The following is a 27,000-nucleotide window of genomic DNA, read 5'->3' as shown; positions in this document are numbered from 1 at the left end:
GACCTTTCGTAGCGTCTAAATTTTTAAGTGCGTTTTGAATTTCGAATTCAGATATTTGATTGACAGATAAAGAATTCGAAAATTCAGGAAAATACGAGAAGTATTCGCGGTCGCGATCTGTTTCTTCATATTTGGTGTAAATTTCTTGAAAAAAAGTGGCAAAAAGACTACATATTTCATTACTAGAGTTTTTTTTAGATTTCTCAGTGCCCCCGAAACATATTTTTTCAACATATTGTTTTAAATGGTTACTATTGGAAAAATATTTTTTTCTCTAAAAATATATTTTCATAAACTACAATTTGGAGTGCGTCTGCTATGAAAATTTCATCAAATTTGATGCATTCGTTTTAAAGATTTGTCTATTTAAAAAGAATATTGACCTAAATTTCAAATGACAACTTCAAAACTTACTCGAATTCAATTTTGAATACTTGTTTGAAACAATTAGACATTGCGATTTTTAGTGATCCATTTCACGAATTCTGGCCCATTATAGAAAGACTGTAAAAGATAAATTAAATTTTTCTTATATTGATAAAAAAACTTTCTGAGTATGCTTCAAAAAAATTATAAAAAAACAATGGTCCAAAGTTGTTCCCTTGAGGTACACCAGACAATTGATGACACCGCGATCTCTGATCGTTGTGATGGGAATACCTCTGAACGAAATTTCAAAAGAATCAACAACTCGCTTCACACTTTGAATACTTCGGCCAGCAAGCCGTCCCAGAGGCTTTGTTGTTCTTCAGCTCTTTACAAGCTTTCTTAGACCTAGTCCAAGGTTGGCCGAACCACCACTTGTCCATCCTCACCAATTTGTTTCTTGTTCCCCTCGACGACTCTCCCACCTTCCTGGCCGTTAGTACCACTTTAAAGTGTCGTTTCCAACGCCTGCTCATCTGCGACTTATCGGTTACTGATGAGTATTGTTGCTATAAAATTGATTTGCAAAATAATTATATTTGAGAAAACCACGCTTAAAACATCAAAGTTTTGTTGAACGATTCTTTTGAAATTTCGTTCAGAGGTATTCCCATCACAACGATCAGAGATCGCGGTGTCATCAATTGTCTGGTGTACCTCAAGGGAACAACTTTGGACCATTGTTTTTTTATAATTTTTTTGAAGCATACTCAGAAAGTTTTTTTATCAATATAAGAAAAATTTAATTTATCTTTTACAGTCTTTCTATGATGGGCCAGAATTCGTGAAATGGATCACTAAAAATCGCAATGTCTAATTGTTTCAAACAAGTATTCAAAATTGAATTCGAGTAAGTTTTGAAGTTGTCATTTGAAATTTAGGTCAATATTCTTTTTAAATAGACAAATCTTTAAAACGAATGCATCAAATTTGATGAAATTTTCATAGCAGACGCACTCCAAATTGTAGTTTATGAAAATATATTTTTAGAGAAAAAAATATTTTTCCAATAGTAACCATTTAAAACAATATGTTGAAAAAATATGTTTCGGGGGCACTGAGAAATCTAAAAAAAATCACAAGTATTTTTGACAAACTTTCGAAACTCTCCTGAAAATTTCAAGTTGGTTTTATTTTTAGTTCGAAAGATATGTCTTAAATAGACAAAGAATTTATATTTCAAATGACAATAACAACTTCGAAACTTACTTAAATTCAATAAAAATTGGAAAAACAACTTCCTGAGTTAAACTCTCGAGATTCATCGCGATTTTTAGTATTCCGTTTCACGCATTCTAACCCTAATGATTTTTCTCTCCAATCGGTTGTCTTGACCTTGCTAGTGAATAGTAAACCCCGTTAAGGGGTTATATACCTTTTTAGTTTAAAAAAAATTGAATTTTTTTTATTACGTTATCTTGAACTACAACATTTTGAGAACATTTTTACAAATTTTCATAAAGATCTAAGCAATAGGAAGAAAGTTAGAGCGATTTGCAACACGCCTCGCTACGGCCGCATAAGCTAAACTTGAAAATTTAAACGCGATTATCTCGGAATAGTGTTTTTCTAAAAATGACTTGCGGGCAAACTACTAAAACGATTTCTTCCATCTTTTTTTTTCAATTTTCGTTATTCAACTCGCCAGTCTTTGAACGATCGCTTTCTGAAACATACAGTTACATTTTGCCGCAAAAAAATTTTAAATGCAATTTTTTGCGCAAAAAACGTGCATTTTTTGGGAAAAACCTTCTCGTTTGCACTGAAAACAAAATACTCATACAAGCGATCGTTCAAAGACACGGCACACTTCTGAACAAATGAAATAATATGAGTTTTTTTAATTCAGTTGACCCGCTGAGTTTCTACCAGGATCACCCCAAGCCTCTGCGAAAAAAAAAAGCGTTTCGGGGAAACGGCCATTACTCGAGTAAGAATTGATATATCTCAAAATCAAACGTATTTTTTTGTTGTTGATAAACTGTACTACCAGAAGAATACCACTTAGATGCAATAAAAATGGTGCTATGCACTTAAAAATAAATTAAAACTTCCCTCATTTTTTCTCGATCAAAAAGGTATGTAACCCCTTAAGCACTGTCTCTAAACGAACTAAGCAATTAAACACCTCGAGCAACTCTAATTGTTTAGTTGAACTATTTCAATGCACCTAACCTTACGAACCTTGTAAAAAAAAAAGTGGAATCGGTATTAACAGTGCTCGCAATGCGAGAATGTCACGATTCTGTGCTAGTTTCGTCGCACAATTTAATTAACTTATAAAACGTAATGATTATTATTATTATCCCCCCCGTCGCACTAGGGCAGTTCCTCCTGTTCCGTTTCGCGCTCGCTGGTTCTGGCCTGTGCTACGTGCTGCGGGTAGGAAAGATTCGGATGAAATACGCACTCAGCTGAAGAAACGTGACAAAATGCAAGTGTGGTAACATTAGGGGCTTTTAATCCTCGCAAATGATTTTAGCCTTTTTTCCTGCGTACGAAGGATGGAGAGGCTGGAATTGGAGGCATAAGTGTCTAACGTGACGGGCGTTTTTTCCGCAAAATTTCTCCAGTGGAAGGAAGGACATTTAAGCAGCTTGGTCTCGTATCATAATCAGTAACCCAGCTGGTGCAACAGCATGCAGCACCAGCCGGCAGGAAGCAAAGCCACTACTAAGTGAAATAGATTAGTTCGGATGTAGAGCAATCATCGTCTTCTTTCAGGAGGGTTGGACGTAAAAGGTGGAAAATAAGAACTGGATGGAGAGAAAATATATTGCTGGGGATTCTTTTCGAGTTTCTCCCGCCGCTGGGCGGTAACCTGCTGAGAGGGTGTGAAAATAAAAATTTATGTGATATTTATGCATATCAACTTTAAAACGGCTGCCTATCGGAGCTTCCCGCTTGAAACAGAAAAATAAACGAAGTCTGCTTCATTACATCCAATTTGGCTGCACGGTGATCTATCCCTTCCCCCTTGTGAAATCTCTTTAAAAATGACGTAGCCGAAAGTCGTAGCCGGCGTCGACAGCGATTTACATAAAGACAGCTTAAAATCGCATCTTCCCCTCGGCACATAGGTAATCCCCTGGTAAGATAAATAAATTATCTTTGACAGGTTCTCATCGTCTCGAAGCTAGTAATCCTAGGGACCTATTACAGCAGGAGGGTGCTGAGCCGCACCCAGTGGCGGAATACGTCTGTATGTACTTTGTTTGAACTTTGTCGGTCCCGGGGTAGTAATCCTAAATGAAAACTCACCTCCCTGTGTACTCCTCTGGATAGGGTATGATGTAGCCATCGGGGGTGGGCCGCGGCGAGTTGCCGACCCAGAAGAACGCATCCGGAGCGCTGCCATCGTAGGCGAATCCCTTCACAAACAGGGTCGATTCGTCAACGGCAAATACACGACCCTGTTGATTGTTGTGAAGAAAGTATTAGTAAATATCGCGTGGTATTTACGATAATGACATTCGCTGCTTACCTTTACCCCGTGGCCAAAACTGTTGAAGTTTCCGATTTCCCGTCCGTAGTAGTGGTCCGGAGCTCTGGTCTCCACTGTGAGGACAAATGAGAGATGCAAAGATTGTATTAGGATCAGGTTTGAATGTGGAGATTGTAGTTTTGCGCAACACGACGTTAATAGTGAAAGGAGGTAAGGCTGTATAAACCTTGGTAAAAACGCAAAACCTTCGATCCACGCAGAAAGTGCCCTATGTGTATTCTGATATCATCGTGGAGGATCCAAAAATTCACATATCGGTAAGATTTCTCATATCCGTTTCAAATTTTACTATAATAGTTTAACGTATGTATTGCACTATTGAAATGTTTCTCCAAGAGATGATATAACCTCTGCAGCTTCTAATTTTCTATCTGTGGCCGGTAACTTTTGATCTTTCGTGATATTGTTCGAACGTTTTTTGTTACTCGCATTTTTTGTTTTTTTCTTTTTGCATTGTTATCCAATGAGAATTTATCTGCTACGTGTTATAGTGCTTGTATGCCCTCAGACTTTCCATTCCCTTACATTTTTTATAGACCTTATCATCGTCTCAAGCCAGTTATTGGGAAGCATAACATGGATGAAGTCTCCAAAGGTTCATTTAAGAGTTTTTCAGTTTGGAGAAAAGTTTTTCTTGCGGAGGAGCTTGAGGTTAAATCCATGTTTAAGTCCTTTAGTATAGAATAACTTAAATCTACTAATGTTCGAATCCATAACCACACGCTTACCAAAGCGGACTCTGTAATCTGCAGCTCCTCAATTCATAAGTCTTATAAATAGACCACATAAGGGATTTATGCATCACAAATTTATCAATTGATAGAAAAGTTAAAACAATAACGCTCATATTTTTTACAAATAACTCATGTTGATTTATAGGGCTCGATCTGTTAAATTTTTAAACTGAGAAATAGCAAAAAAAAAACATCAGTATCAGCTGGTGGAGATATAAGCAGGCGTGCAAAGACAAAAACCGTTTTACGGAAATAAGTTAAAAGGCAATAAGCTCACATGGTAGCACATGATTGTAACGTTTCGAATAAGGATGAAGATTTTTGAGAATATTTCTCCGATGTGGCACGTCTGTTTGTCTGTGGCGATAGGATTTGAATTTTATTTGGGTTGGATTTGAACTGGATTTGGATTATAATTGGATTGGATATTGAATTGGATTGTATTGGTATATGATTTGGAATGGAATTGGTTTGATTTTCAATTGTATATGTATTTGTATTTGTATTGGATTTAAATTTGGATTTTGATTGAATTTGCATTCGGATTGGATTGGATTTGGATTAGATTTAGACTGAATTTGGATTGAATTTTGATTGGATTCGAATGAGATTTGGATTGGGTTAGATTTGGATTTGATTTGGTTTGGATTTGGATTGGATTTGGATTGAGGTTGGATTTGGATTGGATTTAGATTGGATTTGGATTTGATTTGGATTGGATTTGGATTGAATTTAGATTGGATTTGGATTGGATTTGTTTTGGATTTGGATTCGATTTGGATTGGATTTGGATTGGATTGGGATTGGATTTGGATTGGATTTGGATTTGGATTTAGATTGGATTTGGATTTAATTTAGATTGGATTTGGATTGGATTTGGATTGGATTTGGATAGAACTTAGATTGGATTTAGATTGAATTTTGATTGGATTTGAACAAGATATGGATTGGATTGGGATTGGATTTAAATTTGATTTGGTTTGGATTTGGATTGGATTTGGGTTGGATTTGGATTGGATTTGGATTAAGATTAGATTTGGATTGAATTTAAATTGGATTTGGATTGAATTTAGATTGTATTTGGGTTGAATTTAGATTGGATTTGGATTGGATTTGGATTGGATTTGGATTGGATTTGGATTGGATTTGGATTGGATTTGGATTGGATTTGGATTGGATTTGGATTGGATTTGGATTGGATTTGGATTGGATTTGGATTGGATTTGGATTGGATTTGGGTTGGATTTGGATTGGATTTGGATTGGATTTGGATTGGATTTGGATTGGATTTGGATTGGGTTTGGATTGGATTTGGATTGGACTTTGATTAGATTTTGATTGGATTTGGATTGGATTGAGAATGGATTTGGATTGGATTTGGATTGGATTTAGATTGGATTTGGATTGGATTTGGATTGAATTTGGATTGAATTTGGATTGAATTTGGATTGGATTTGGATTGGATTTGGATTGGATTTGGATTGGATTTGGATTGGATTTGGATTGGATTTGGATTGGATTTGGATTGGATTTGGATTGGATTTGGATTGGATTTGGATTGGATTTGGATTGGATTTGGATTGGATTTGGATTGGATTTGGATTGGATTTGGATTGGATTTGGATTGGATTTGGATTGGATTTGGATTGGATTTGGATTGGATTTGGATTGGATTTGGATTGGATTTGGATTGGATTTGGATTGGATTTGGATTGGATTTGGATTGGATTTGGATTGGATTTGGATTGGATTTGGATTGGATGTGGATTAGATTTGGATTAGATTTGGATTGGATTTGGATTGGATTTGGATTGGATTTGGATTGGATTTGGATTGGATTTGGATTGGATTTAGATTGGATTTGGATTGGATTTGGATTGGATTTGGATTGGATTTGGATTGGACTTGGATTGGACTTGGATTGGATTTGGATTGGATTTGGATTGGATTTGGATTGGATTTGGATTGGATTTGGATTGGATTTGGATTGGACTTGGATTGTATTTGAATTGGATTTGGTTTGGATTGAGATTGGATTTGGATTGGATTGGATTTGGATTGGAGTTGGATTTGAATTTGGATTGGATTTGGATTGGATTTGGATTGGATTTGGATTGGATTTGGGTTGGATTTGGATTGGATTTGGATTGGATTTGGATTGGATTTGGATTGGATTTGGATTGGATTTGGATTGGATTTGGATTGGATTTGGATTGGATTTGGATTGGATTTGGATTGGATTTGGATTGGATTTGGATTGGATTTGGGTTGGATTTGGATTGGATTTGGATTGGATTTGGATTGGATTTGGATTGGATTTGGATTGGATTTGGATTGGGTTTGGATTGGATTTGGATTGGACTTTGATTAGATTTTGATTGGATTTGGATTGGATTGAGAATGGATTTGGATTGGATTTGGATTGGATTTAGATTGGATTTGGATTGGATTTGGATTGAATTTGGATTGAATTTGGATTGAATTTGGATTGGATTTGGATTGGATTTGGATTGGATTTGGATTGGATTTGGATTGGATTTGGATTGGATTTGGATTGGATTTGGATTGGATTTGGATTGGATTTGGATTGGATTTGGATTGGATTTGGATTGGATTTGGATTGGATTTGGATTGGATTTGGATTGGATTTGGATTGGATTTGGATTGGATTTGGATTGGATTTGGATTGGATTTGGATTGGATTTGGATTGGATTTGGATTGGATTTGGATTGGATGTGGATTAGATTTGGATTAGATTTGGATTGGATTTGGATTGGATTTGGATTGGATTTGGATTGGATTTGGATTGGATTTGGATTGGATTTGGATTGGATTTGGATTGGATTTGGATTGGATTTGGATTGGATTTGGATTGGACTTGGATTGGACTTGGATTGGATTTGGATTGGATTTGGATTGGATTTGGATTGGATTTGGATTGGATTTGGATTGGATTTGGATTGGATTTGGATTGGACTTGGATTGTATTTGAATTGGATTTGGTTTGGATTGAGATTGGATTTGGATTGGATTGGATTTGGATTGGAGTTGGATTTGAATTTGGATTGGATTTGGATTGGATTTGGATTGGAATTGGATTGGATTTGGATTGGATTTGGATTGGATTGGATTTGGATTGGATTTGGATTGGATTTGGTTTGCATTTGGATTGGATTTGGATTGAATTTGGATTGAATTTGGATTGGATTTGGATTGGATTTGGATTGGATTTGGATTGGATTTGGATTGGATTTGGATTGGATTTGGATTGGATTTGGATTGGATTTGGATTGGATTTGGATTGGATTTGGATTGGATTTGGATTGGATTTGGATTGGATTTGGATTGGATTTGGATTGGTTTTGGATAGGATTTGGATTGGGTTTGGATTGGATTTGGATTGGATAGGATTGGATTTGGATTGGATTTGGATTGGATTTGGATTGGATTTGGATTGGATTTGGATTGGATTTGGATTGGATTTGGATTGGATTTGGATTGGATTTGGATTGGATTTGGATTGGAATTGGATTGGATTTGGATTGGATTTGGATTGGATTTGGATTGGATTTGGATTGGATTTGGATTGGATTTGGATTGGATTTGGATTGGATTTGGATTGGATTTGGATTGGATTTGAATTGGATTTGGTTTGGATTTGGATTGGATTTGGATTGGACTTGGATTGGATTTGGATTGGATTTGGATTGGATTTGGATTGGATTTGGATTGGATTTGGATTGGATTTGGATTGGTTATGGATTGGATTTGGATTGAATTTGGATTGAATTTGGATTGAATTTAGATTGAATTTGGATTCGATTTGGATTGGATATGGATTGGGTTGAGATTGGATTTGGATTGGATTTGGATTGGATTTGGATTGGATTTGAATTGGATTTGGATTGGATTTGGAATGGATTTAGATTGGTTTTAGATTGGATTTGGATTGAATTGGGATTGGATTTGGATTGGATTTGGATTGGATTTGGATTGGATTTGGATTGGATTTGGATTGGATTTAGATTGGATTTGGATTGGATTGGATTTGGATTGGAGTTGGATTTGGATTGTATTTGAATTTGGATTGTATTTGAATTTGGATTGGATTTGGATTGGATTTGGATTGGTTTTGGATTGGATTTGGATTGGATTTGGATTGGATTTGGATTGGATTTGGATTGGATTTGGATTGGATTTGGATTGGATTTGGATTGGATTTGGTTTGCATTTGGATTGGATTTGGATTGAATTTGGATTGAATTTGGATTGGATTTGGATTGGATTTGGATTGGATTTGGATTGGATTTGGATTGGATTTGGATTGGATTTGGATTGGATTTGGATTGGATTTGGATTGGATTTGGATTGGATTTGGATTGGATTTGGATTGGATTTGGATTGAATTTGGATTGGATTTGGATTGGTTTTTGATAGGATTTAGATTGGTTTTGGATTGGATTTGGATTGAATTTGGATTGAATTTGGATTGGATTTGGATTGAATTTGGATTCGATTTGGATTGGATTTGGATTGGGTTTGGATAGGATTTGGATTGGATTTGGATTGGATTTGGATTGGATTTGAATTGGATTTAGATTGGTTTTAGATTGGATTTGGATTGAATTGGGATTGGATTTGGATTGGATTTGGATTGGATTTGGATTGGATTTGGATTGGATTTGGATTGGATTTGGATTGGATTTAGATTGGATTTGGATTGGATTGGATTTGGATTGGAGTTGGATTTGGATTGTATTTGAATTTGGATTGTATTTGAATTTGGATTGAATTTGGATTTGGATTGGATTTGGATTGGATTTGGTTTGCATTTGGATTGGATTTGGATTGAATTTGGATTGAATTTGGATTGGATTTGGATTGGATTTGGATTGGATTTGGATTGGATTTGGATTGGATTTGGATTGGATTTGGATTGGATTTGGATTGGATTTGGATTGGATTTGGATTGGATTTGGATTGGATTTGGATTGAATTTGGATTGGATTTGGATTGGTTTTGGATAGGATTTGGATTGGGTTTGGATTGGATTTGGATTGAATTTGGATTGAATTTGGATTGAATTTGGATTGAATTTGGATTCGATTTGGATTGGATTTGGATTGGGTTTGGATAGGATTTGGATAGGATTTGGATTGGATTTGGATTGGATTTGGATTGGATTTGGATTGGATTTGAATTGGATTTGGATTGGATTTGGATTGGATTTGGATTGAATTGGGATTGGATTTGGATTGGATTTGGATTGGATTTGGATTGGATTTGGATTGGATTTGGATTGGATTTGGATTGGATTTGGATTGTATTTGGATTGGATTTGGATTGGATTTGGATTGGATTTGGATTGGATTTGGATTGGATTTGGATTGGATTTGGATTGGATTTGGATTGGATTTGGATTGGATTTGGATTGGATTTGGATTGGATTTGGATTGGATTTGGATTGGATTTGGATTGGATTTGGATTGGATTTGGATTGGATTTGGATTGGATTTGGATTGGACTTGGATTGGACTTGGATTGGATTTGGATTGGATTTGGATTGGATTTGGATTGGATTGGAGTTGGATTTGGATTGTATTTGAATTTGGATTGTATTTGAATTTGGATTGGATTTGGATTGGATTTGGATTGGTTTTGGATTGGATTTGGATTGGATTTGGATTGGATTTGGATTGGATTTGGATTGGATTTGGATTGGATTTGGATTGGATTTGGATTGGATTTGGTTTGCATTTGGATTGGATTTGGATTGAATTTGGATTGAATTTGGATTGGATTTGGATTGGATTTGGATTGGATTTGGATTGGATTTGGATTGGATTTGGATTGGATTTGGATTGGATTTGGATTGGATTTGGATTGGATTTGGATTGGATTTGGATTGGATTTGGATTGGATTTGGATTGGATTTGGATTGGATTTGGATTGAATTTGGATTGGATTTGGATTGGTTTTTGATAGGATTTAGATTGGTTTTGGATTGGATTTGGATTGAATTTGGATTGAATTTGGATTGAATTTGGATTGAATTTGGATTCGATTTGGATTGGATTTGGATTGGGTTTGGATAGGATTTGGATTGGATTTGGATTGGATTTGGATTGGATTTGAATTGGATTTGGATTGGATTTGAATTGGATTTGGATTGGATTTGGATTGAATTGGGATTGGATTTGGATTGGATTTGGATTGGATTTGGATTGGATTTGGATTGGATTTGGATTGGATTTGAATTGGATTTGAATTGGATTTGGATTGGATTTGGATTGGATTTGGATTGGATTTGGATTGGATTTGGATTGGATTTGGATTGGATTTGGATTGGATTTGGATTGGATTTGGATTGGATTGGGATTGGATTTGGATTGGATTTGGATTGGATTTGGATTGGAATGGATTGGATTTGGATTGGATTTGGATTGGATTTGGATTGGATAGGATTGGATTTGGATTGGATTTGGATTGGATTTGGATTGGATTTGGATTGGATTTGGATTGGATTTGGATTGGATTTTAATTGGATTTGGATTGGATTTGGATTGGATTTGGATTGGACTTGGATTGGATTGGATTTGGATTGGATTTGGATTGGATTTGGATTGGATTTGGATTGGATTTGGATTGGATTTGGATTGGATTGGATTGGATTTGGAATGGATTTGGATTGGATTTGGATTGGATTTGGATTGGATTTGGATTGGATTTGGATTGGATTTGGATTGGATTTGGATTGGATTTGGATTGGATTTGGATTGGATTTGGATTGGATTTGGATTGGATTTGGATTGGATTTGGATTGGATTTGCATTGGATTTGGATTGGATTTGGATTGGATTTGGATTGGATTTGGATTGGATTTGGATTGGATTTGGATTGGATTTGGATTGGATTGGATTGGATTTGGAATGGATTTGGATTGGATTTGGATTTGATAGGATTGGATTTGGATTGGATTTGGATTGGATTTGGATTGGATTTGGATTGGATTTGGATTGGATTTGGATTGGATTTGGATTGGATTTGGATTGAATTTGGATTGGATTTGGATTGGATTTGGATTGGATTTGGATTGGATTTGGATTGGATTTGGATTGGATTTGGATTGGATTTGGATTGGATTTGGATTGAATTTGGATTGGATTTGGATTGGTTTTTGATAGGATTTAGATTGGTTTTGGATTGGATTTGGATTGAATTTGGATTGAATTTGGATTGAATTTGGATTGGATTTGGATTGGATTTGGATTGGATTTGGATTGGATTTGGATTGGATTTGGATTGGATTTGGATTTGGATTGGATTTGGATTGGATTTGGATTGGATTTGGATTGGATTTGGATTGGATTTGGATTGGATTTGGATTGGATTTGGATTGTATTTAGATTGGTTTTGGATTGGATTCGGATTGAATTTGGATTGGATTTGGATTGGATTTGGATTGGATTTGGATTGGATTTGGATTGGATTGGATTTGGATTGGATTTGGATTGGATTTGGATTGGATTTGGATTGGATTTGGATTGGATCTGGATTGGATTTGGATTGGATTTGGATTGGATTTGGATTGGATTTGGATTGGATTTGGATTGGATTTGGATTGGATTTGGATTGGATTTGGATTGGATTTGGATTGGATTTGGATTGGATTTGGATTGGATTTGGATTGGTTTTGGATTGGACTTGGATTGGATTTGGATTGGATTTGGATTGGATTTGGATTGGAATTGGATTGGATTTGGATTTGGATTGGATTTGGATTGGATTTGGATTGGATTTGGATTGGATTTGGATTGGATTTGGATTGGATTTGGATTGTATTTAGGTTGGTTTTGGATTGGATTTGGATTGAATTTGGATTGGATTTGGATTGGATTTGGATTGGATTTGGATTGGATTTGGATTGGATTTGGATTCGATTTGGATAGGATTTGGATTGGATTTGGATTGGATTTGTATTGGATTTGGATTGGATTTGAATTGGATTGGGATTGGATTTGGATTGGATTTGGATTGGATTTGGATTGGATTTGGATTGGATTTGGATTGGATTTGGATTGGATTTGGATTGGATTTGGATTGGATTTGGATTGAATTTGGATTGGATTTGGATTGGATTTGGATTGGATTTGGATTGGATTTGGATTGGATTTGGATTGGATTTGGATAGGATTTGGATTGGATTTGGATTGGATTTGGATTGGATTGGATTTGGATTGGATTGGATTTGGATTGGATTTGGATTGGATTTGGTTTGGATTTGGTTTGGATTTGGATTGGAATTGGATTGGATTTTGATTGGATTTGGATTTTGATTGGATTTGGATTTTGATTGGGTTTGGATTGGATTGGGTTGGATTTGGATTGGATTTGGATTGGACTTTTAGTGGATTTGGTTTAGACTCGGATGGGATTCGGTTATTGTATGAATCGGATTCGAATTGGATTTGTGTTGGATTTTGGTTGGATTATGATACCATTTATTTTAGATTTGGATGTAATTTGGATTTAGATAGGATTGAAATTAAATTTGCATTTAATGTAATTGAAATTAAATTAGGATTTTATTAATTTTTTGCTTTTGGAAATAAATTTTCTTTATTTTTTTTATTTGTTTAAAGACGTTTTGATAAAATGTACTTTAAACAGATTTTAATTGGTTATACACCGGGTTCAGATATGATTTTATCTCAATTCGGATTACCTAGATATGAATTGGATTGAGAAAAAATTTAAGTTTTATTTGGATTGGGTTCTGGTTGAATTTGAAACAATGTCAAATGTTCTGTTATCGATGTACGTGATCTGAAATAAATCTTGAACAAAAAAAAGTCATTTGTTTTAAAATAATTTATAACAATAATATGTTTATTGTTTGCTTTTGTTAAACCAGCGCATTCAAAAAACTTCCTTCAGATATTATTTAAAATCAAGCTTCCCAAGTGAACAACATTCTCGTCGAAGTACTCGTCACCCACAAGCGTCACAACACACTGGGAATGCTTTCAACGGTTCGGGTTTCCCACTTTAAAGTACAAATCCTTCCGTCGGGAAAAATATCACGACTCTTCGCCCACCTTTCGCAAAACGGTTCGATTTTCACATCGCTTTTCAATTGTTGCGCCGTGATTGAAGCATTTCCATTCGATCGATTCCACGGCTTCAGCCACTTTGTCGGTTCGTGGCTCAACTGTACCTTCCATGCCGTCCCGCTTTCTAGCAACTGGTTGTACAAACTGATGCAGGAATCATGATTTCGTCGTTAGGAGTATCGATATTTGTGCCATCTTCGGTAACACTGTGTGTGTTTCACCTGGTAGAATGTCTGCGAATCATTCTCCCGGACCCCTCGACAGGTTGGGTGGAAAAGCCATCAGCGATTATTTCCTTTTTGTGTAGTTGTGCATCGATGGGTAACGTTTTTGTTGTGCTCGATACTGTAGCGCTGATCTGGCTGTGGAGACGTTGGAAAGTGATTTGTTTGAAGAGCAAAAAAATGAGACGGCAGCTCGTTTCATTTTTTTTCACTCGTAGCCCGGTTCTAGAAGGAAATATCCCGTAAAGTTACTGATTTAGAACCGAACAAGTGGAAATAAAAACGTTGATTTGGATCGGAAAAGAAAGAAAGAAAGCAACCCGGTGACAAACGAAAACGGACACTCCGACGGGCTGCTAGGGAAGGAAACAACAAAGATGACTTTAATGATGATGATAACGAAAGCGGTAATGGAAATAAGACCAAAACGATTCAGGCTTTCAGATAAAATCCTATTATGTAGATACTGAGGGCGGTCGGGTGGTGGAAAAAATTAAATCAACTGGATAGAAGAACTATGTGGCTTTTAAGGGGTGAAGGAGGGAAACAATCCATCTGGTACGATTCGCTGTTTTCTTCTTATTTGCGCTATTGATAGCACTTTCATTGTCGCCCTTTGCAGGAATTCACTTTCTTTTCCATATTTCAACAACAGTGATCATGCTGCGATTGAACTTTAACTTTTGTGATCTGGACAAATTTACTTTAGTGCATAAAGCCACTCCAGTGAATCAAGCGATCCTAAATGTTAAAAATCATTCGACTTTCACTTTCGCAAGCTGCAATTTCAGCCATTCAAAGCAAAGCTCAAGCCTGAGCCGTGAGCTTTTCATCTTGCCTCCAGGAGAGTCACAAAGAGCTCAGCTTAACGCAGCTGCGCGGGTAACAGGCTGTTCAATATTACCGCGACGGCGGCGACGTGTCAAACTGTACCGAAAGGCAGCGGATTGACAGAGGAACGATCAAGCAATAAATGGAGAGCGATGAGCTTATGTAACGGAGGTAATTGTCTGACCCCCTTTTTCATTACACCGGCGTTGACTTGACATGTTTGTTAATAGAGGCACAAGTGATACTTTGCATATTAAATGAATTGTAGTTTACTGTTTTTTCGTTATCGGGTTTTGTTACTGAAGATAATTGCATAAGGATACTCTCCGTTTTTATAGATGTAATTCATATGGCTGTATGATATGTTCGTGAAATATTAATAACACGACTCGTAAGATTTCTTGACAAAACACATGGAAGTAAATTGGCATTTTCAATCGAGTAATTGTTTTGCGTCGATCAGTTTGGCTCGACACAGATTAGTAATGACAATTAACCGTGTAACGTTGTTTTTGAGCTTTTAAGGTAATAAGCGCGTTTGAAAACGTCAGATTTTTTACGCGTGTCATTTTCCCAAAAAATGAACAAATTACACATTTATTTAGAAAGGATGGTAAACGCAATTTCGATGAACTGTTTTTTTTTTCAGATTTTCCCAAAATGGAGAAGCGATATCACAAATTTTTCAATCATTTTCCCAATGGAGAAATTAAAAATTCAATAATGATAAACATTTTGTGAATACGTAATGTAATCTGGCCCGATACTATCAAGCTTTAATTTTTCCGTATTACGATAACCCACTCAAAGACTATGCATACAAAAGGCAAACTGGAGCAAAGAAATAAAGTAGCACGCTTTGATGATATTGTTTCAGCATTGCTTGTTTCATGCAGTGCGATCAATGTATGCTAGGATGTCAACAAGGCAAACACATCGGTTTTCGTCAGAACAGTTTAGTACCTAACCGTACTTAACAAGGTGACGGTTTTGCAAGAAGTTGCTTGATTAGTTCCAGAAGCAATGAATGGAAATGTGAACCTGGATTAGTGGTTGATGAAGTTTTTTCATTGTTCATTCGTCAAGGTGATAACTCTGGAATACCTTGGTCGGTTCTTTCATTCATACATTATGCTACGTTGTCATAAAATTGGTGAAAATAATACACGGTGCTCCCAAAGACCGTTATTATAAAAAAAATGCACCAAAGAATCTGAGTACACCATTCGATACGTTATGACGTCCAGAATCTCTGGTCAAAATTTCAAAATCATCGTACGGTACATTTTTGAGTAATGCCCTTTTGAAGGTCGCTGAGTACAAAAAAGTAATATAAAAACGTTTTTCAACCACCATTTTATGAAATATTTTCCAAAATAGTTTCTGCACATTCCAAGGGCCATATTTCAAGACATTTACAATTGGTGGAAAGATTTATTTGAGAATTCCACAGTGCACAGCGATTTAAAATCAAAAAATCGTGATCGTTTTAGATTTGACTGTGAAAAGTTGATTTTATGTACTCAATGTCTTCAGCAAAATTGTTTAATATAACAAGGCCTTACTTTTGGCGTTTTCGGTTTTTCAATCAATCCAGAAAATGCAGCAGCGTCAGAATATACATTGAATACAATCAGTAAGATTTCATTTTTGTGTCATGTCATTTATCCTAACGATCAACGAATCACAGGAAAGGCCCATGAGGCAAGAAAAAGCTTCCACTAATTAAGCCCCTGTTTAGTGCCAGTTAGCAGCTTCGTGTCTCACCCAGTTCACTCATCATGGCAGGTTCAACAAAAACGAATGAAAACTTCGGCCCAGAATATTGTGCTCCATCTAACAGCAACACGGCGGCCCACATTTCCCGCACTGTGTGTGTGTGTGTTAAACTACAATAAAAACGTTCACACACAGCAGGTCCTGCCACATGCAATGAAGCTATCAACAATTGTGTAATTAGTGCTGACAACAATCGAAGCAGCGCGAGGCTTTCCACATTCTGCATTTTTCCCATTTTTCCTCATCCTGCTGGAATGACGGTCGTTCATTAGGACTTTTTTTGCTGCTGCTACTCACGATGACAGCAGAGTTGTACGTACGTCAACGCTTCACCAGGATTCAGGATGATTTCAGCGAAGAATCGGTCGCCAGTAACACGGTAAATATGACACTGATGCGTGCCGTCAGTAACGCGTCTGTTCTCATCAATTTGGTTCGTTTTTTTTTGTGCGCTGTAAAATGGATGGAACAATGGTTTTTCAAACTCGTGTCCATCAGTTGTAATCTCGATGAATTACTGTCAATCTTCGGACAGGATGAAAGTGCTATTTTACCACGATACGAGGAAGATGTTTGAGGAAAGTTTGATAGTTATTTCACCATTGACTTTGCTAATCGCTTCTACACACAACAAACCCCATAAATCACTACAGCACCAATCAGAGGACGCCGTTTATTATTAGTACGCATATATAGTTATTATTACCCATCAATTTGCTTCCCTACCGTTGCAGCACGATTTAATCGCCATAACAATCATCGGAGCCCAGCCTTTTAATGCGAACGTTACTCGTCTCCCCTATCCCAGTCCCGTTCGACCGACACGATAATAAACAATAATGTCACTATCTCCCCCGGAACATCATTATAATGTGATCCCTTTTTCATAACTTTTTATGAACTGCCACTGTACAAATCGTTCCCAGAAGCAGCGGAGCCAAGATGTCCTGATTGTACACACCGAAATTGGGGTTGCTTCAATGCCGTACATCGGCTGAGACTTAAATTTATCTGTAAAACGAGCACCAACCTTAGTGCTAGGATGTTATCTGTCGATGCATCGTCCCGAACTTCATCATCATCTTCAGACACGTGCTCTAGCGTTAGGTAAGCATGTTCGCATTCAAATTAAGTCATAAATAAAAATCCCCGCTCCGGTTTGCGCTTAACGGATCTGCCTAAAAACCCCTCGGTGAAGGGTAAAATTTTAGCAACATTTTGTCACGGTTGTACGCCGGTTTTGTTGTTGATACTGTGATTCGGATAAAAGTTATTACCTCTGTATAGCAACACGTAACATGAAGTAGTGGAGTGGGGACAGATTGGGTGAGCAGTGCTGCTAGTTTGCTAGTTACCAATATTAATTTTTCATACTCACTCTTCTCGGCTCTTTTACAGGGCAGGCTTCACTACATATCATTCACCTTAAGTTCTCGTTCCGATCCGAGACGTTCAATCGATTGCCCTGGCGGTTATACACCCTCTTATTCTCATCATAAGTATTATACATCGTGCCAATCTTCCCCTCGGGGCTGTTCTATTTCAGTCTCGGTTGTTAGCATATCCATCCCTTCTTTTTGCTTACACAGCCCTTCCTGTCACCGGAGAAGATTTCCCAATCTTGCGTCTCACATTCACATAAAGCTGATCAAAAGGTAACAAAAAAAAGCACGATAAAGGCAGCAGAGAAAAGAAGTAGCGATATCATTTCTCGATCTAGTTATTAAAAATAATTTTCCCCCGGTTTGTGGATTACGAATCAGACAGGACGGCCGTCCTGATTGTGCGGCATAATGCCAGCTTTCCCCTCAACCACCCGTCCGTCGCCCACGGCTGTGCTAGAACACTTCTATATGTTCGGCTTTACGCATCATCGCCCAACCACCCGACAGGGTTGCTGCCGAAACCCGACACGTAAACGGTCACTCTGAAATAAAAAATTTAGATCTGAAAGGTACAGGATTTGGCTATTTATAACTTTTTATTTCCACCGACCGAAACCGAATGTGTTTCTTTGCCAGTGGTGATAAACTGCAAGTGCATTCAAGTATGAAACAAATGTTCGGAAAAAAAGTCTACTATTGCTAGTTCAGCATATCGCAAGCACGAGTTCATCCGATGGGTATTTTTATTGCAGCTACAGGAGAGTCACTACCCAGTTGGATACTCTTTTTTGAGGTGAAGTGTGGAGGTAAAACCGATGCCGTAGTCAAATTGATGAAATTTACAATCGGAATGTTCTTTCAATACGGTGAAAAATTTCTGAATCATGCACAATCACGAGTACAAAAGTTATTTTCTCGTATTAAAAAAATACATTGTAGGCAAAATGTTTTGTTTATTTAGAGTTTTGTCATAATAATAATAATAAATAAAGAGACTTACAGTAATTCTAAAAAACGGGTTAATTTCATTGAAGCTATAGAAGAACTTTATCGATATTGTCCGTCAAACTAAAAATGAGGACAAATTTGAAACTAAAGACCCAAATACACACACGGCGTCTTCATAGAAATTAAAAGGCGTGATCTTGCCTCCCGTTGGGACGCCTTCTAACCAGAATCTTGCATTGTAAATGGGAGACTATTCAAGATCCTCATGGTAGTAACCATTTGCCAATTTCGATTATGAGCAGGCTCCAGTCATCAGTCGAAGTAGAATATGATCTCACCCGGAATATTGATTGTGAAAAAATCTCGAACATAATATCCCAGGGTATCGAAACAACCGATGAGCTTTCTCCATCCGTCGAATAGAACTTCCTTGCAACATTAGTTTTAGATAGCGCGTTGCCATCTTCGACGAGGCCCGCCCCTGAGAACAAATTGAAAATTCGTCCTAACAAACAATGCAATGGTGGGACAAAGAATGCAACGAGATGAAAAAATCTCTAAAGGCAGCCTACCCAGAATTCAGGAGCTATCATTCCATTCAACTTTTTGATCAGTTTAGAAAGCTGGAACTCGAACAGGCTAAACTGCACAAACTAGAAAAAAGATCGTACTGTCACAATTTCATAAGCACGTTACCCAGAGATGCTCTTATGAGCTATCTCTGGAATACGGCTCGGAAAATGCGCAACAGGTCCGACAACAGTGAGGCTAATGAATACTATGAATGTTGGATCTATGGTTTCGCGAAAATGGTATGCCCAGGCGCTGTCCCATCACAGCAGAAATTCAGCGACACAACGGCGATTGAAGAACCAGAATGTTCAATGCTGGGATTTTCAATTGCCCTCGCGTCTTGCAAGAATAAGGCTCCAGGACCGGACAGGATAAAATTTAAGGCTAAGATACGATTTCTTAAACTGTTTAATAAGCTTATCAGGAACAATATAGTCCCGGAAGCTTGGAGACAGGTTAACCCGTAAAGACCCGACGGAACTTGTTTTTTGAAAATTCTCGTTCTCAGCACTGGAACGGCCGATTTAGAAAAACTTGGAATTTTATTCAAGGGAACTAGTTGCTCTAAGTTTTGGTAAAGGTGCCACCCCTCTGGACCCCTCCCCGTTTTCGTGAGACGCAAATATGTCTGTGTTTTCTTGTAATTTTTCAAACAGATTGAGCAAACACTGGGAATTTTCATACGTATCAATTGCTCCATGTATCAAATCATTTCAGATAGATGAAATATGATATGTAAGTGTGAATTTTGGAGTTTCCAAATTAATTCAATACAAAATCACCAAACTACGTGTTTTCATAAAAAATCAAACAACAAAACCGTTCTTCAAATTTTAAGCTCTAGATTTTTGAGGTAAGGTCTCCTGAATCCATACGCGATGAAATATTTATTTTAGCATGAAAATATTTTGAGAAAAACGAGTTTAAATTTCCCAAAGTACGTATTTTCATTGAAACCTGATTTTCTCAGTCTCCCACGGTAGGTTTAAACTAAGCTCTTCAATTTTCAAGCTCTATATTCTTAGAGTAACGTCTTCCGAATCCAAAGATGCTGAAAGATTTATTCTAGCATGCACAGATTTGGAGAAAATCAAGTTTTCATAAGAACTCGTACTTTAGTGAATTCAAACTCGTTTTTATCTAAATCTGTGCATGCTAGAATAAATCTTTCAGCATCTTTGGATTCAAAAGACGTTACTCTTGAAATATAGAGGATGAAAATTGAAGAGCTAAGTTGAAACCTACTGTGGGAGACTGAGAAAATCAGGTTTTCATGAAAATCCGACCTTTAGTGAATTTAAACTCGTTTTTCTCAAAATATTTGCATGCTAAAATAAATATCTAATCGCGTGTGGATTCAGGAGACCTTACTTCAAAAATGTAGAGCTTAAAATTTGAAGAACGATTTTGTTATTTGAATTTTTATGAAAATACGTAGTTTTGTGATTTTGTACTGAAATAATTTAGAAACTCCAAAATCCACTCTTACATACCATATTTCATCTACCTGACATGATTTGATACATGGAGCAATTGATACGTATGAAAACTCCCAGTGTTTGTTGAATCTGTTTGAAAAATTAGAAAAAACACAGACATATTTGCGTCTCACGAAAACGGGGAGGGGTCCAGAGGGGTAGAACCTTTACTAAAACTTGAAGCAACTATTTCCCTTGAATAAAATTCCAGGTTTTCCCAAATCGGCCGTTCCAGTGCTGAGAACGAGCATTTTCGAAAAACAAGTTCCGTCCCGGGTTTATACGGGTTAAGATTATCGCAATAAAAAAAACCAGAAAAATCTGTCACAGATCATCGCTCGTACAGACCGATTGCAATGCTCTCATGCATACGCAAATTGCTTGAAAAAATGATCCTGCGTAGACTAGACAACTGGGCAGATATAAATACTATCAGAGACCCAATCCGGTTTTTGTAGAGGCAAAGGCCCTAACGATTGCCTAGCATTGCTAGCAACAGAAGCGGAAATGGTTTTTGGCAGCAATCACCAAATTACCTCAGTTTTCCTGGATATCATAGGTGCATTTGATGCAGTTTCAATCGAAATTCTTTCCGAGAAACTGCAACAAAGAGGATTCTCCCCTATATTGACAAACTTTTTGATCAACCTGCTGTCTGAAAAGCATTTACTTTCCAACCACGGTTCTTCAATAATGATACGAACACGCTACATTAGTCTCCCCCAAGGCTCTTGTCTGAGTCTTCTTTTGTACAACTTCTACATCAGTGACATCGACACATGCGTGACGGACGGCTGCCTCATGCGCCAGTTAGCTGACGACTGCGTCACGGAGTCTCTGGCTGCAGACATGAAGAACAGCTTCTAAAATACGCTCGATAATCTGGCCGGTTGGTCCAGTTGTCTTGGAATAGAGTTCTCGGAGTATGGTATGACTGTAATTAATTTTCCGCGGATGGTAACAGGAATATCATTGGTTGCTCATCCAGAGGATTTGATACGACTCTACTAAACCATGCAACTGCCCGTCATAGAATATGGCAGCTATATGCTTCAGAGGTCGCACATGCTGAAGCTAGAGAGGATACAATACCGTTGTGTGCGTATCGCTCTAGGCTGCATGCAATCGACACACACCATGTCTGTTTGAGTTGGCCCTTTGGTTCTTTATTAGATCGGAAATAGCAAATCCAATGCTTATTGCGAACTATGAGTAAAGTTTGGAAGTTGTTCAGAAACCCTGTGAGCCAGTTTACCAGCGGTTCATACCTATGGTGATAAACCCTTCGTTTGTTGCTCCATACCGTGAGATTTCACCATCGTTCAACAATTTTTCTGTTGCATTTGATTTGACGATGAAACAAGAAATCCATGGAATCCGCGAACACCTCAAACCAACAGTTGTGCCATCAATATTTTCGGCAAAATTCGGTCACCTCCCAGAGCAGAATTCCTTTTTCACGGACGAATCTGTAATGGATGGACTTTCCGGATTTAGCATTTACAACTCGGACCATCGCATATCCCGCAAAATGGCACAACGTAGCTGTATTAGCTGCCATACACAATTCGCTACAAACTAATACCGAATATTTTCATCTGCCCAGACAACTGGCACTGGAAAACTGGCAGGAAAGATGGGATAAAGACGACCTTGGGTGATGGATACACTCGATCTCCCCCAAAGTTTTTACAAAAGCTTGGTTCAAAGGGTTAGATTTAACTCGGGATTTCATTTGAGTTATTTCGCGCCTAATGTCCAATCACTATGTTGCAAACGCACACCTCTTTCGAATAAACGTAGTCGATAATAATCTGTGCGAATGTGGAGGTTACGAAAATATTGACTACATAGTCTTCGTATGCCCTAGATCAGCGATTCTCAAACTTTTTTCGTCCACGTACCCCTTGGTTATATTGAGTGAAGAGTGGGAGAGAGTAGTGGTAGATAATGTTGTGATAGTCTAGTTCAGGTTTTAAATTAAACTATGGTTTGTTTTATTGGTGTAGCCATGTTTGAAGAGCAACATTAAACAACAAATTATGAAGAAAAAATTGCTTTGTCCGCCATTACTTTTTTTTTAAGAGGGGGATTTGTTAGTAGCTTAAGTATTTATGATAAATATTAGTAAATATTGAGTAATTTGTAATTTTAATTGTTAGGATTTGTTTGCTTTCGCAATTAGGACTTATCATTCGTAGGGATTTAAACCTACTTGTCAAGAAAGGAAAGTAAACTTACAACTGACTTAAATGCTAACTTATTGGCTATAAAGAGAGCTTATCATAGCAATTGAGGATTGCAACGATTTTTGTCGAAAATTGTTAATAATTTTATTTGACATAGCTTCTAATGGTTTAACACCAGTAAGTCTATGTAATTCGAGTGTACCAAACCAAGAGGACGCTTCAAAATCATTTTCAGAATTTTATTCTGAATCCTTTGGAGCGTTTTCTTCCTTGTTGAACAGCAACTTGACCAGATCGGTACAGCATAAAGCATTGCTGGTCTAAAAATTTGTTTGTAAATCAAAAGTTTGTTCTTTAAACAAAGTTTAGAATTCCTGTTAATGAGAGGATATAAACATCTCGTATATTTGATGCACTTGGCTTTCATACTCTCAATGTGCTCTTTGAAAATAAGTTTTTTATTGTAAATTAGTCCCAAGTACTTAACCTTGTCAGACCAACTTAAAATATCCCCATTCATCTTGACAACGTGATTATTGCTTGACTTGAGGAAAGAAGCCCTAGGCTTTTTTTTTCCTGTATGGGCTCCCTCACTGCGACCAGAATCGTAGATCTATTGTGAGATATGCCCGGGTGTCTGCTGTATCCCGCACTTCTGTTAATAGCAATACCTCTATTGAGAAGTGGTATGCTTATTATTATTGTTCATCAGTGCTTGTGTGTAATGCGCTACTCTTCCTTACACGCTTACTGTTCTACTATACCGATACTCGTTCTTCTTGCCAAATATCACCAATTATAATTCCCTGGAGAAGTTTAGTCGTGCGTCTTTCTGGCCAGTTTTATTGATAAGAGGGACTTATTTTTTGTTAAGAGGAAGTCACGCAGAGGTATTTGTAGATTTCAGCGTAAAGGAAGGGTAACTGGTGGGGAGCCTGAGAATAAACCCATGCTTAAGTCCTTTTTGACATCGGATGGCCTGGTTCTACTAAGATTCGAACCCACGACCATCCGCTTGACAAAGCGGACTCTGTAACCTTGCGGCTACGCAGCTCCCCTAAGCCCTAGGCTTATGAGGAAAAATTATCATTTGAGTTTTAGAGTTTTAGAAGCATTGGGAGAGATTTTCCACTTTGGAAGAGATTTTCCACTTTTGCAAGTAGGAAGAAAAAATATCTAAACTTTTCTGCAATCGACTGCATATGACACGAAGGCTTTTTCCTTTTACGGAAATGCTTGTGTCATCGCAGAACAATGACTTTGTGCATCCTGGAGGCAAATCAGGAAGATCTGAAGTGAATATGTTATACAGGACTGGGCCCAAGACAGAACCTTGAGGCACACCTGCTCTGATAGGAAATCTATCAGATTTTGAATTCTGATAGACAACCTGCAGAGTTCGATCAGTAAGATAATTTTTCGAAATTTGGATTAGGAAAATTGGAAAATTAAAAGTTTGCAATTTCGCAATCAAACCTTTATGCCAAACACTGTCGAATGCTTTTTCTATGTCTAAAAGAGCAGCTCCAGTGGAATAACCTTCAGATTTGTTAGCTCGTATCATATTAGTAACTCTGAGCAATGGAATGCCCATGGCGAAATCCAAACTGTTCATTTGCAAAAATTGAATTTTCGTTGATGTGTGACATCATTCTGTTAAGAATAACTCTCTCAAACAGTTTACTTATTGAAGAAAGCAAACTGATTGGTCGATAACTTGAAACTTCAGCTGGGTTCTTATCCGGTTTTAAAATGGGAGTAATTTTTGCATTTTTCCATAATTTGGGAAAATATGCAATTTTGAAGCAGCAATTGAAAATTTTCACTAAAAAATCCATTGTGCTCTCAGGGAGATGTTTGATTAGTATATTAAAGATTCAATCGTCACCAGGTGCTTTCATATTTTTGAAATTTTTAATAATTGATTTAATCTCATTCAAGTTAGTTTCAATTATTTCTGCAGGTAAAAAATTCTGGGAAGAAATTAAATCAAATTGACGTGTGACTTCATTTTCAATTGGACTCACAAAATTCAAATTTGAGTTATGAACACTCTCAAACTGCTGAGCAAGTCTTTGAGCCTTTTGTTCATTGGATACAAGAAAACGTTCACCATCTTTTAAAACTGGAATAGGCTTTGAAGGTTTCTTAAGAATCTTCGACAGCTTCCAAAATGGTTTTGAATATGGTTTCAATTTTTCAACTTTAGTCTCAAAATTTTGATTTCTCAGAAGAGTAAATCTATGTTTAATCTCTTTCTGTAAATCTTTATAAATAGTTTTAAAAACAGGGTCACGAGAACGTTGATATTGACGTCTGCGGACATTTTTCAAACGAATTAGAAGTTGAAGATTTTCGTCAATTATTGGTGAATCAAATTTCACTTGAGCCTTTGGAACAGAATAATTCCTGGCATCAACAATTGCACATTTTAATGCTTCCAAAGCGGAATCAATATTCACTTCGTTTTGCAAATCAAGCTCATTATTGAAATTTCTCTCAATATAATTTTTGTATCTTTCCCAATTAGCTTTGTTATAATTAAAAACAGAGCTCATAGGGTTTAAAACTGATTCATGTGATAAAGAAAAAGTTATTGGAAGATGGTCAGAATCAAAGTCAGCATTTTTGATCAAATCACTACATACATGACTTTGATCTGTTAGCACCAAATCAATTGTTGTGCGGTTTCTTACAGAAGAAAAGCATGTAGGACTATTCGGAGACAAAATAGAATAGTATCCTGAAGAACAATCATTGAATAAAATTTTGCCATTGGAATTACTTTGAGAATTATTCCATGAACGATGTTTAGCGTTACAATCGCCGATTATAAAAAATTTCGAACGATTTCTGGTGAGTTTTTGTAAATCACCTTTAAAATAATTTTTGTGCTCGCGTGTGCATTGAAATGGTATATATACTGCGGCAATAAATAAAATCCCAAGTTCAGTTTGAACTTCAATTCCCAAAGTTTCAATAACTTTCGTCTCAAGATGGGGAAGAGCACGATGTTTGATTCGGCGATGAATAACAATTGCAACTCCACCGCCGGAACCCTGAATCCTATCACATCTATGAACCACGTAATTGGGTTCATATTTTAATTTTATGTTAGGTTTCTAAAATGTTTCAGTAATAATTGCAATATGCACATTATTTACTGTTAAAAAATCAAAAAGCTCATTCTCATTGGCCTTCAATGAGCGAGAATTCCAATTTAATATTTTAATTGTTTTATTTAAAATCATTGCTAAATTTTAAATTAGAAACAATTTTAATAGTAAAATTTGTGCCTATTTGAATGGCTTCAAACATTGATTTTGCCTGAACATGGCGTTCATAAGATCGAACATTGCCTGTTGCAAAAAAGAAAGTTTACCTGGCGTAATAGGCCCCAGGCAGTTGACATTAGAAAAAATATTTTCGGCAGCAATATTAGCTGGAGTAATAGGTGTACAATTATTTTCTAGCGTGTTTTGCTTACCCATATTAACGGTCATTTTCGAACTACCAACACTAGGCGGTATAATGTTCGAACTACCTGTAACCTGTGCATAAGTTAAACGGGTATGCAAAGGAGTAGGAAAACTATGCGTCACTGGTACGCTTGGAGAATTTTGTTTTGAATTTTGTTTACCTTGCCTTGCCTTGACAATTGCTAAACGGGCTGGGCATTGATAAAAATTCGACATATGGTTGCCGTTGCAATTCGCACAGCGAAAATTTTTACTCTCTTTCACAGGACATGTGTCCTTTTTGTGAGAAGAGTCTCCACAAATGAGGCATTTTTGGTCCATGTTACAAAACTTTG

The 27,000-nt window shown here is 36.9% G+C and overlaps 1 protein-coding gene across 2 annotated transcripts in view; it reads right to left on the bottom strand.

The window, feature by feature from the left end:
- Positions 1–27,000, bottom strand: part of LOC129718675 (protein Skeletor, isoforms B/C) — a 129,636-nt gene that overhangs the window by 62,620 nt on the left and 40,016 nt on the right. For both annotated transcript variants that reach the window (XM_055669687.1, XM_055669688.1), the window contains exons 2-3: positions 3,911–3,984; positions 3,688–3,839 (exon numbers count right to left, since the gene is read on the bottom strand). In XM_055669687.1, coding sequence (XP_055525662.1) covers positions 3,688–3,839; positions 3,911–3,984 — 226 coding nt within the window. The remainder of the gene's footprint in view (positions 1–3,687; positions 3,840–3,910; positions 3,985–27,000) is intronic.

This window comes from Wyeomyia smithii, chromosome 1, assembly GCF_029784165.1.
Source record: "Wyeomyia smithii strain HCP4-BCI-WySm-NY-G18 chromosome 1, ASM2978416v1, whole genome shotgun sequence".
In the NCBI taxonomy this organism is placed as follows: domain Eukaryota; kingdom Metazoa; phylum Arthropoda; class Insecta; order Diptera; family Culicidae; genus Wyeomyia; species Wyeomyia smithii.
This window is presented reverse-complemented; position numbering and strand designations above follow the sequence as displayed.